General features: G+C 38.6%; 1 protein-coding gene across 1 annotated transcript in view; it reads right to left on the reverse strand.

The window, feature by feature from the left end:
* Window positions 1-8,728: 8,728 nt before the first annotated feature.
* Window positions 8,729-13,578, reverse strand: part of GLIS3 (GLIS family zinc finger 3) — a 294,145-nt gene continuing 289,295 nt past the window's right edge. The window contains exons 9-10 of the mRNA XM_075278899.1: window positions 10,796-10,975; window positions 8,729-8,865 (exon numbers count right to left, since the gene is read on the reverse strand). Coding sequence (XP_075135000.1) covers window positions 8,729-8,865; window positions 10,796-10,975 — 317 coding nt within the window. The remainder of the gene's footprint in view (window positions 8,866-10,795; window positions 10,976-13,578) is intronic.

Genomic DNA, 13,578 nt, shown 5'->3' on the forward strand with positions numbered 1-13,578 from the left:
CCGGTTTTGTGCCCCGAGGCTGGAGATATTTGTGCCATTACTGATAGCTCTTCATTGTCAGAAGGGCGTTCCTGACAGTCTAGCTGGGCTGTGAGGAACACCCCTCCAGACAGTACTGTCTGTAGCCCTATACTGTCAGAGGGGTGTTCCTTCTTGTCCAGTGATGGAACACTCCTCCTGACTGTATTCATTCATAGACTAGTACTGGGGGTGTTCTTCATAGCTCAGTGTCATCGCTGAGTGGTAAGGAACACCCCCTCTGACTGTACAGGGCTATGGTTGAGTAATGTTGGGGGGGGTGCTCCTCTCAGCTTAGCATCATCACTGGGCAAGAAGGAATGCCCGTCTGACAGTAGGACTACGGACAGTACTGTCAGGAGGAGCGTTCCTCAGCCCAGCTAGACTGTAAGGAACGCCCTTCTGACAGTGGGCAGACATCAGCATCGGCACTGATATCTCCAGATCTGGGGCATATAACGGGGCTGAATTCAGCGCACTGTTGGCTTCCTAGCGGTATATAAAACTGTATGTGCCTGAGGACGTGAAAGGTCCTCTTTAAAGCCTGTAGAATAGGTACTTAAAGGCTATTGGGAAACCTTTGCACTGATTTTTATGATTATTATTATTATCATTATTACTATACAGATGCTCTCCCAATGTAAATGTAAACAACCTTTTTAAATAAGTTCTTAAAAATATTCTTCCATTTTTATGTTGTGCAGTTTGTATAACTCTTTCGGATGCTGATGCTTCTGACAGACTAGATCTAATAGGTAGAGATACTGTAGCTGCAGGAAGGTGCAGAAGAATGTACATGGCAGTGAAAAAGAGAGGAGAAAAATAAAAGCTATCTAAGTTGTCAGAGAGCGCAGGTTACAAAAACTGAATAGTAAGAGAGCAGCAGGAATTAACACAAGCTGTGTATTAGTGTACTGAGAAAGGAGCTAAAAATCCTGAACAAACCCGCATGCTTTTAAGCACCAGTGTCTGTCAGTACATGAGAGAAGAGATACCTTTTGAGCTGTAAACGCTGAAAGCAGTCTAGGGATGACATTGTTGTAGTACTTGAGAGCTAGTACAGTATGTAACACGCACAGAACTCACATCCAGCATGTATTACTGGAAGAAATATGTCCCCATGAGAATTGTTTGAGAGAGGAGGAGCACGCTGGAAATTGTGTATTGAGGTTTATGAAAGGAATAAAGTAATGAAAATTGATACATTTATTTATTTACATATTTGGGTATTGGGTCCATGGTAGAGCATTCCAGAGCACTGATGCAGCTCAAGAAAAGTCTTGGAAACAGGAGTCAAGGTTCAGATAACAAAGGAAAGAATTGTAAGGTCATTGACTGAATACAGAGGAAGGTTAGGGTGTTTTTGATGTTTGCACAGTGAGAAAAAGCAAATTATGGAGATTTTTTTTAGATGCGTGTGACATGAGCATGCAAGTGACTGAATAATATGTGGGGGGAAGGAGAGGTCTGAGTCAAATACAATCCAGAGACAGCAGGCATACTGCTTTAGTGTTATAGTAATACCACAGACAGAAATGGAAATATCAGGGTTAGGTCGGTTAGTAGATGAAGGGAACACAAGAAGTTCAGTTTTTGAAACATTCAGCTTCAGATAAAGAGAAGACATGATAGCAGAGAAGGCAGAAGATAGTCACCGCTGTTTTTTAGTCACACAGTGATGTCATGGAATGAGGTTTATAATTGATCATCAGCATAAAGGTAATGAAAGCCAAATCTGTCTTGTCCAATAAGCTGTGTACAGAGAGAAGAGTGGGTGGGGGTCCTAGGACCACCGCTGAAACACCAGTGAATGATACACTACAGTAAATGAGCATTCAGAAAGATAGGAAGAAAAGCAAGAGAGCAGTGTCCTTGAGGCCAATAGAAATTGATGGTCTACCATTGTCAAATGCTGCTGAGAAATGCAGAATAATAATAAGAGAATATTTGTCTTTCGTTGGAAACTTTTTGTAAGGATCATTTCTGTAGAGTGTAGTTCACGAAAACCAGATTATAAAATGTTGAGAAGAGTCAGCAGAGCGATAGCAGATTAGCTGAGAATAGACCAAGCGTTCGTGTAGTTTAGAGAGGAAGGGCAGATTAGGAACAGGTCATTTTTGGCAGAACAGGGAGGTTTTTTTTTAGTAGCGGGCTTATGACAGCATGTTTGAAAGAGGAGGGAAAGATTCCAGAAGAGAGAAAGAGAGAGGCTAAACATTTTTGTAAGGTAAGAAGTACCAGCAAGGGACAGAAACAGGAGGAGGTGTGACAAGATAAGGTTACTTGTGTGACTAGTAGGGTGAGAAGAAGAGAGGTGCTGACTGCTGAGAGGTTTCTTTATTTGGGTCAAAGGATGAGAGTTCACATGGCGAATGACTGAGGGAAGGGGACTGATATTACTTGGAAATGTAGTTGTTTCCTGGTGGATGTTGTTGTTTTTAATGTATGTGGCCATGTCTTAAGCACTGAGGTGTGTCACCTTCAGAGTAAGGAGGAAATGAAAGGCATAAAAAAATCATTTAGGGTTACAGGAGAGAGAGAGGAGCTGAGAGAGGTGAAGTAGGCTTCTTTGATGAGGTAAAGGGCAAGGTTATAGATTTTAAGCATAGATTTGAAGTGAATAAAGTCTACAAATGTGTTTGATTTACTTCACAGACCTTCACCATTCTTGAGCACTGCTGAAGAAAGCATGTTTGGGACATGTTCTAAGGTTTCTGGCATCTATGTTGGGAGATTCCATGGTTTGGGGATACTTTATCCAGTGTGAGATTTTGAGAGTCTTGTAGTGCTTGGTGGCCAGATCAGGACTGCAGTCTTCATTTACTTCAGTTTTATGTTCAAACCTATAAGCCTGCCTTTCACCTCGCCAAACAAGCCTATTTCACCACCCTCATCTCCTTTTTCTCCAATAATCATAAATGATATCTTTTACTCCCTCCTTACTCCAAAGGTTCAGGTACGTATCACAGACATCTGTTCTGAAGACACTGATTTATTTGGAACTTTGGCAAATACTACAACACGCTGTATAAGAAAGTATTCTCTGCTAGAGCCAATGCAGGGACTGTGTGTGCTTCCGTGCACAAACCCATACTATAACAAAAGGCACATAAGACAACTTACTAAATTGTTTACTTGTCTATTCTCCTTTAGAGATGAGTGAGTACTGTTCGGATCAGCTGATCCGAACAGCACGCTCGCATAGAAATGAATTGACGTAGCCGGCACGCGGGGGGTTAAACGGCCGGCCGCCGTCAAAGCGGAAGTACCAGGTGCATCCATTCATTTCTATGGAGCGTGCTGTTCGGATCGGCTGATCCGAACAGTACTCGCTCATCTCTACGAGTCCGTATCTATCTTACAATCAAGATTGGCAGAAATGTGTTTTTCTTGCACTTTGAATTACTTTTACAAGGCTCACGCTGTAGAATATACAAAGAAGGAACACTTACTAAAATGAAGCAATTTGTTGCACTGACTGCAAATCTGTGACCGTACATAATAATATGGTAACTACTGTAGTGAACATTACGTCAGTCATACGTCTTACTCTTTTTCTTAGCCTCATAAGCCATTAAAAATATAATTGGATAAATTTGTCATCTACATGACTTGCTGACAGTCATGGTCACAGAAGAGGTCACTGTTGGTCAGTTGCTTGAAAGGTATGCCAGGTCTTTCAGCAGAAACACACAAATGCATTCTTTGTCACAGTTCAGCAACCCAGCCATCTCTTTTGTTAAATCATTAATGGCACACACTGCCAGGTAAATTTACACAGGCTGTAAATCTATAAATGGCATGGGAAAAGATGCGGTACAATGATTTTCATATCTAACTAAGAAAACACCAGATTAAGTAGCAGAGCTAAAGATTTAATCTGAGTCACCCCAAAACAAGTGCTATATCCTTACAAGGAAAAGGAAAACAAGACAGAAGTTGTATTGTCACTCTTATATTCTAGGTCTAGAAGGACTTCTAATAACATGCAGGATATACACAGTGTACATAGGAGAATGAGGATGGAACACACAAAAATTATCTGGGAAATCTAGTCTAGCATATTAGAAAGGTAACACTAAAGCAATCCATGTTATAATCTAAAATAATGTATTATGGATCTATGTAAATTAATAACAAAACCAAACAAAAAGGAAACAGAAACATTATATTCATATTAGCTGGGTGCTCATAATAATTCTCATCCTTGAGCCTATTACATTTTAAGATGCAAATGATCATCAGTATATAGACCTTTATTACTGTAATTATCAGAGGTTAATGGTCTATTTAAAATGGCATTAGGGGCGTTCATAAGGCATAAAGCGCTGCGGAATATGATGGCGCTATATACAGTAAGTAAAATAAAATAATAAAATCAATTATTGTAAAGAACTACTTTCTTACTGTTTTACTTTTAACTTTAGAATAACTCTGAGGCTGAGGACACTCATTACGGAAAAGCTGCTTTTTAGTTGCAGATTTTGCTGCATTTCTTTTGAGCAAAACAGAGGAGTGGTACAGAAGGAAAGGGAAATATAAAAGAAGCACCTATATTTCTCCCTTCTGCTCAAGCCACTCCTGGCACAACAGAAAGAGAACTAAATCTACAAAAAAAAAGGTTTTTCCACAACTCTGTCCAATAAGTGCTAAAGTCACATGGTTTAGGCATGTACCGTATTGACAAAATAAATTATAATACTTATTTGTCAATTTACGTTTCCAAGAGGAATAACAGAGGAACTGCAGAATAAAGAGTTCTAAGGCCTGGTTCTCATCTGTGTTCGCTATTCCGTTCAGGGAGTCCACTTGGGAACCCCCCGAATGGAAACCTATATGCATTAAAAAGCGGTTAGCTAAAAAAAAACACGAACCCCATTGACTATAATGGGGTCCATGTGTTTTCCATGTGGTGTCTGCATGAATCATGCAGAGAGAAAAGTACTACTTGCAGCCCTTTTCTTTCTGAATGATTTGTGTGGACACCATGTGGAAAACACACGGACACCATTATGGTCTATGGTGTCCGTTTGGTTTCTTAGCTAACCGCTTTTTAATGTGTCCGGTATTCCGTTTAGGGGGTCCCCAAGTGAACTCCCCGAACAGAAAACCAAACGCAGATGTGAACCAGGCCTAAGAAAATCTTTTACATTCCCCCCTCCCTTAATTCCTCAGGGGGCGTAGGCTAAGAATAACTAGAATATGCAAATATATGCCGTAGTATATTGTGTCACCAGTCCAGTAAACGTCTGTCAAAACTGTCTCCTGTTGGGCACCTCACCAACAACTAGGGGGCGTCTCACTGTGGAGGCCAGCCTCAGATGTTGGTACTCTAGAATTTCACTATTATTTCTTTTCTAATTTCCATCATTCATCTCTGACCCTGTCTTCTCCAACATCGCCATACTCTCTCTGTGTAAAGTGTGAACGAAAAACTGTGAAGTCACAATCAATTGAAATATTTCCAGTTTTATTGTGTAGAATATGCACAAACCCTTCATTTGTACTTTTCAATATAAAGAACTTCATGAAACAAGACAAAATAACTTATGATTATAAGAAACATAACTGTGACAAATCATAAAATTATACATATTAATAGAAAATGTTAAAAACATTGGATGACTTACAATAAAAAATGTGTATAATAAAAATAAACAAATCATCCAGATATACAGTCTGATAAATGCTGTTGAAATCTATATGTGATTACATATAATTATGTACAAACGTTTCTATGATATCATGGAAGACTTAATCATATTTCCCTGTCCCAAAGTGCTTGTTATAGACTACATTACATAAGGTAATCTTTTGTGTGTACAGTACAGTCTCTTCAATTATCTTGTACACATACAGTATGACCCACGTACTAACAGATGTGCTCTTTGTAATTATCCTGGCCCCTCTGGATCCAAGAAGGTGTTATTATTTAATATTGCCTTTCCTTTATTATGGTTCATCCAAAAAAGTGCTCAGTAAAACATTTGCTACATGGGATAAAATACATATTGATATAAATGCTTTCTTTACAGTCTATAGCCTCTAAGATCCATTTTACATAGAAGGTTCACATAAATGTACAATATAGTTCCAGCTTTTCACAAGTAAACTTTTATTGTGTGTTGTAGATTCAGCGTTCACATGTAAAGTTGGCTATTACATACAGTACATAGGCCATTATAGATATATATATCTCTTGAGTGTGCATGATGTTGCTAAACATCCCAAACATTAGACACCGCTCACTAACTTCATTATAGAATAGACATTTGTGTTTCTGTATTAACATAATTCTTACTATTTTAACACTATGAGATTAACCTGTCATGTGAAAGCAGCTTACAGTATAGTTGTATCACCACAGGGTAGTAATAGTGCAACAGATATCTGCACCATCATAGGGCTTACGTGCCTCTTACACTAGGCTCACACTTAGAGAAATGTCCTGCAAGGAAGACTTCTCTATCTTCTCTATGGTGGAAACCGGGGCAGAAACCCAGCGGAACCCATTATAGTGTTTGGGGTCTGTCGGTTTCCGCATGTAACCACATTTTAAGCGGACAGGGTCTGCATCTTTTGGGCCCCCATGTGGACGGAAACCCAAACACTAGTGTTAACCTAGTGTTATTCTAGCTGACGGATAACTCCAGCTACAGGGCACTAAGGAATTTATAGATATACAATATGTAGAGAGTCATGATGCTTTCTGATGAGCAGGTAGACTGTATGATAACATACTAAATGTTTCTCCATAAGAGCTCTTACCAATATATACAATGAGAGAATATACTATGTACACATTTATGCTACAGTAACATATAACATACTTCAGACTAGAAGGAATCTCCATTCGGATATAGAAGCAGTAAACCATATTTCAGCCATACATACTGTAAGAACTACATACACTTAAACCATAGGAATGCTCAATGAGAATAGATAATATATAGTTTACTGTAAGTAGCCTCTTACTTGGTTGTAAATGTGTGACGTCAATACAGTCAGTGTTATATGATTTTTGTATATCCTATATTGTGCACAAAGGTGGGGAAGAGTATGCTAGCAAACCAGTGATGTGCAATCTGTGTAAGGCCACAGAGGTCCTACTCTACCATTACCTCAGTACAGGAAGGCCAGCATCTTTAGCCATGTTTATGTTGTGCAAACCCAATGTTATATACAATATAGTCTCTAAATATGCTCTGAACTAGACAATAAGCTCAGTATCATGATGGGAACATTTTTTGTCCACTGGGTATGAGCATTGGTTCTATTAGACAGTTCATAAAAAGTATTTTAAGGGATCACTCCTTTAGAGAAAGTTTCTGGGCTTTGCCGCGGATTGCCGCGACGGAATGCTGATGCACTGTGCTGGACATTATCTAGCATTATAGAAATGATTTCAATCAATTGTATAAATAAAAGTAAATTGTAAGCAAAAATTCAAGTAGATCTGTGTCAAAAAGGCAAAACTATGTAGGTACTGTATGTAAACTTTATTGGCCAACCAGAAAAATTATATTTGCAAATCACAAATGAATGGCTGCAAACACAGCACAACACTGACAAGATGCTACACAAAGGAAATTAGTTCCTGAGGTAATATGTTAGTAAGATAAGGTAGGGTAAGAAAACTAATGTTATAGGGATTAGTATTTGGAAGTGCAGAGTTCTGGATCCAATCTGATAAAGGGGGTGAATTGTGTCCATTGAGGCTGAGGCCCCATGTTGTGGAAATGCAGCTTTTTTTCTTTTTTTTTTTGCAGATTTTGCTGCATTTTTTTTACCCAAACCAAGAATGGCTGCAATAGAAATGGGAAATATATAGGAAGCTTTTATACTTCTATCTTCTGTTCAATCCAATCCTGGCTCTGGCTGAAAAACCACAGCAAAATCTGCAACAAAAACAGCTGTGTTTCCATAACATTGGGCCTCAGCAATAGGGGCTCATAAATCCAGGTGTCAGATTGAGTCCTTTTGTCAACAATCTGAATTTTATCATTATTGAAGAGACCTTTTAGAATCTGGACTTTCAAGTCTACGAAGCTGTGGCCTGGCCCAGAGAAGTGTTTCCCCACAGTTCTATGCAGCTAAAACCTTATTGTATGCCTGTGAAAATTCATCTTGAACTGTAGTTTTTGTTTTGTTTCTCCAATGTAAATTCCTTCATAGTATAAGTTGCATACAGTATCATGTACACCACATTGGAGAATGTACATGCTGTGTGTTTGCTATGTGGGCAGAGTAGGGTGGACCGAAGCATAGATGCCTCAGCCCAACCTATTTTTTATAACTCACAATTGAAACCTTCAGCCTCTTTATGATTCCCTCATCCCCTGTGCTTCACTGTGTCATATGTCAGGCGTTAGTGAGCATGTTCCACCATATAGAAGCTCCATCAAGTTCTCACACATCTATATGTGAATTCTGTGTATTTGGCACACATGCATCTTGGCACCATTACTTTACAACACAAAATATTTCTGAAAAGTTCTGCATTGCCACTCTGCTAAAGATTTTATTACATTTAGAATGATCAATTCTTTGCTCTTACTTACGTTATGTATTCTATACTCATTCAAAGAAATAGACTTTGTAACTTTTGACGTTGAGAATGTATACAGTTTGTACAAATATATGAATGATTTTTTATATTGTAAATACATAAAATTCCAGTTTTTTTCTTCCCCTTAAATATAAAACTTTTTCATCCCTCTGTGTAAACAGATGAGAGTTGGCTAGGACAACGATCAATTGCATTTATCTGTAGAAAACTAGTATCTTCTGAGTTATTCCTCTGCGGGTCCCCAAAAAGGCCAGCGGATCCATTTGGGAAGTCGTAAACTGAAGCACAAAAGGAAAAAAAAGGAAAGGCACAAATAATGAATATTAATAAATATGTAAATGTACAGCATCTGCAAAAGGTGTATTACATAAGACAAAGTTTAAATTAAAAAATATAAATATTTCTTTGCATCTTATCTTGTCAATGTATATAGCCTCTTCTCACATCAACATTTGAGAATATAGGGGTATTCCTCTCACAACCTTTATACCCATGTGTTGTAGTGGTCACCCTGCAGAGGTGGCTGGGAGTATGGAAAAGGGGTTGAATGTGTTGTTTGAGTGATGCCCAGAGAATTATACGGGCATTACAGAAGCAGTGTAGCCCATCCTGCTTATCTCTTTTCATACTAAGACTGCTACAGACAGAAGTTGGACTAGTATGTCTAGGGCCCAAAAGTGGAATTGATTCTAGGGACCTACCCTACTGCTACTGGCGTACAAGTCATAAAAAAGTCACATCACTTCCCCGGCCCAATAAAATTTATCATAATTCACACCAGTTTTCATGCCAGAATTTGACGCCAGCAAGGACCTCATTTATGATGAGGTGAGCACTTCATTACAAATTATGCACAAACTCTGGCAGGTGGAAAACATTTTTCTTTACTTTTATTTACTTTCATTACTGCGACACCTCAGAGGTGTCTGAGGAATCAGAACGGTTAGAAGTCTGAGATTGTTGTCTATCTCTGCAGCATAGTGATACATTCTTGTTGGCAAGAATAAAATTACAACTTTCAGCAGGCCCTGAGGGCCCGGGGCTGCTAGTGGTGGTAGTTCTCAGGGTGTAAGTGAAGAGCGAGGGCCTGTTTAGACAGCAAAAAATAATTGAAATTGAGGAAGACTTCTGCTTCAGATTCCTCTTCATTTTCTGACTCTCTACCTCTGACCAGCCCTTGACTGGCTCCCACATAATATAAAGCCCCTTTTCTTGGCTCCCACATGGTATAAAGCTCAAGTCCCTGGTGCCCACATGGTAGAAGTACCCCTTTACTGACCCCCCACATAGTATTTCAACCCCTCTCCTAGTCCCCACACAGTATACTTGCCCTTTACAGGTCCCAATACAGTACAGGCCCCTTTACTTGCTACCATGTAGTAAGTGTCACCCATACAGGGATTTTAGGCTATTGCCTGTTAGATTACTCCAGCAGGTAATTGCCACTATTCAGTTATTGCCCATGGGCCTCTCCACTTCCTCTTCACTCATCAGGCTTAAGCTTCCGGGGGGCTATGTGAGTCGAATATCTCATTATCACTTCGGAATGTGAGGTGTGGCGCACAGGGCCCACTGTAGGCTGAAGGCTGAAGAGGAAGTGGAAAAAGGTACTGTGAACAGAAGCAGATTGGCAAGTTAATCAAGCCAGTAACAGCCTATTAAATATCAGTGTAGGACCCCCTAAAGGCATGGGACCCATCGAGGGATCCACCTGTCTGAATTCTACTGTGAGCAGGTATTTTAACCTTGTATCTTTAAGTACTGGCTTTGTTGAGTCATATGCATTAATATACTTTTTAAGTAAATTACCTTGGTCAGTACATACTGTACAGAGTGATTCAACATATTATAGAGCTGATTCACAATTCTGATCATTTAGGGCTTAATCTCACAGTGAACGGTAAAAAAAATAATCCCCGTAATAAGAACCTACACAACCTCCGGCAGCTTCATAAAATATCAGCTACATATAAAATATTTATGATAACTAGAAAAAAAGCTCTATGTTTAAAGACTTCTGGGAATTGATGGACAATTGGCAACCCTGCTGTGAACAAGGCAGTTGACTGCTTAAAATAACCAGGAATTTTAGAACTGAACTATTCAGGTTGTTACTTAAGATCGATAAATGTTAATTTTTCATAATTGAAACGCAATTGAAGAAACAAATACATAGACATAACAATAACAATAGATAATAAATTATACCTGTTATACCAGAGTGAGCTGTGAATGCCCTATGAAATACATCAAAGTCTGTTTTGTTCCCACAATGAGGCAAGCAGTCTTCAAATGGAGGCACCATGTTGCATGTATTGCTATGCTGCATGTTTCTCTGAAGATCATTGTAGTGTGGAGGACAAAATGTCTGCAGCTGGCCATAAAATCCTAAAGAAACAAAACACCGATGGTTAACATTGATAACTAAAATAATATACACCGTATTTTTAGACTATAAGATGCACTTTTTTGTAAAGGAAACATTTGCTATAAAGTCCCTTCGTCTTATAGCCTGTCATATTTTATCCCTCTCTATAGTCCAGCTTTCATAAAGGTGCTGTGATAGTGGCATTAGAGGACCCTCGTGCAGGAATAGTATATGGCCCCTTTTATTCCATATCTTATTCAAAAGCAACACCCATATGTGTCTCTAACAATATATTTGAAATTGTGAGCCATGAAATTCAATCCCTCAGGCATTTATATGCAGTCCAATAGACAGTAAAAATCTGTTTTAGCCACAGCAAAAACGCAGCGTTTTATATTAACTACAAAGTAGATGGTATTCTGGCTAATCCCATCCACATATTGCAGAAAATAATCTGCAGCGGAAATACTGTGATTTAAAAAATGCTTGTGTTTTTGCAAATAGCAGCATGTCAATCATACCTATGGAAAAGCTGGCATTTTCTGTATAGGTAAAATTTTCGCTGTGTTTTTTCCCACATCGCTTTTTGGCCACAGCTCGCTATGTGGGGGCCTTAGCCTTGGGGTGGCTTTAGGGTGCTATTTAGGCTCTATACTGTCAGGAGGGCAGTGTCAGGCAGGACCAGGCAAAGGATGTGATTCTGAGCTTTGACATATTCAAGGAGGGTTGAATTACACAACCTTGTCTGACACTGTCCACCTTACAACAGTCTAAATAGAATATGAGACATTAAATCTAACAGCACTTATTGCTTGGGAACAGTTGAAGATAGAGAAAATATTCCAATTGTTCTGGAATCATTGGAGCAATGCATGTTAACAGATGCTAAGAACTGAGTTGGTGGAAGTGGTTGAAACTCCTCTCTAACTGTATTACAACAGAATTTTACAGAATTTTAGGTTATTAAAAAACTGATTCATAGCACTACAATGTAATTGGTCCTCTTCAAGTTCAACTTTTTATTACAAAATAATAAAAAATTGTTCTGTACAAGTTTTCATTACAGGAAAATATGAACAAAACTGAATGTCTGAGTTTCTCTATCAAACTTTTTACAATATACTTAAAAACACTGATGTTCAATCACCGAAAGGGTAAACTAAGGAAAAATGAGACATCATTTTCTTTGAATGAGTCACAAAACATATGTGTTATATTAAGTCAGCATTTCTTAAAGAGCCGCAGGATGTAAAATGGTGAGCAAGCATTCATGACTCGGCTATACAGTTTAAGAGCTCTGTAATATTCATGCCAAGATGTTTATCACAGTTTCCAAGAATTACTTTATCACATTCTCAGTTTCTTGTGATTCGTATTTATTACTATAAACGTGGACTTTGAATCAACAAGCAAAGAATTCCACCGAATGGGGAAATTAATCATCCGTAAGTATTTGTGCCGAAGCTTCTGAACCAGCAATCACAATACACTTTTACAACCTGTAAGTTCCCCATTCGTAATGTTCTACATTGAGTAGAAATATCTAAAAGTTGCTTATAAAAGACTGGCATAACAAGCTGAAAATAAGAGCTTCAGGAACATTAACATGTTCTACGTCTCTGAATTCCACTGACTACAAGTGAAAGACACGACTGGTGACGGCTCATACAGTTTTATGTTTGTGTAATGATAGTAACCTCTATTACAAAATTGTCTGACCATTGTATAAGCAATGTCGCCCCTGCTATCTCTTGTGTCACCCCCTCTACCTCATAGATTGTAAGCTCTTGTGAGCAGGGCCCTCAGTCCCATTGTATGAAGTGACTATTTCTTTGTAATGTATCTTTTTGTCTGTACTTGAACCCTACAAATTGTACAGTGCTGCGGAATATGTTGGCGCTATATAAATAACATGTATTATTATTATTATTATTATTATTATTTATTATCATTATTCATTAATGACTTTGTTATTATGTTTTTTTATAATCTCATATTAAACACAACAAATGGCCACATTATTAAAGACATCCTTTAGAGACCAAAGAGTTCATTGATTCATGCTGCTTATGCCAAATACTGACCCTTCGATTAGCCAAGGGCAACACAAATCTGGATTCCTCTGACCAGGCAATGTTTTTTTCACTGCTGAGTGATCCAATATTTGTACTCTTTTGCTCTTAGTGCTAAGGGCCAATGTGTTCTGCATTTGGACATGTTAGCTGGAGCTGCAGTCTCGTATTCTGCTGCAGTTTTTTGTACACTATCCGAGGATTCTTGACATCCACCACTGATCCCTTTTGTCGAGGTGTTGTTTAAGTCAGCAGAATCCCCTGTACTAATACTACCATGGGCCCTGAGTTGTGTGAAGATTGTGGGTCCCACAACAGGCTAAAGTTTTCAGGGCCTTTTCAATTCACAATATTAGGTTGGGTTTATACAGTGAGGGCCAGAAATATTTGGACAGTGACACAAGTTTTGTTATTTTAGCTGTTTACTAAAACATGTTCAGAAATACAATTATATATATAATATGGGCTGAAAGTGCACACTCCCAGCTGCAATATGAGAGTTTCCACATCCAAATCGGAGAAAGGGTTTAGGAATCATAGCTCTGTAATGC

The sequence above is a fragment of the Leptodactylus fuscus genome, chromosome 1 (genome assembly GCF_031893055.1).
Source record: "Leptodactylus fuscus isolate aLepFus1 chromosome 1, aLepFus1.hap2, whole genome shotgun sequence".
Classification (NCBI taxonomy): domain Eukaryota; kingdom Metazoa; phylum Chordata; class Amphibia; order Anura; family Leptodactylidae; genus Leptodactylus; species Leptodactylus fuscus.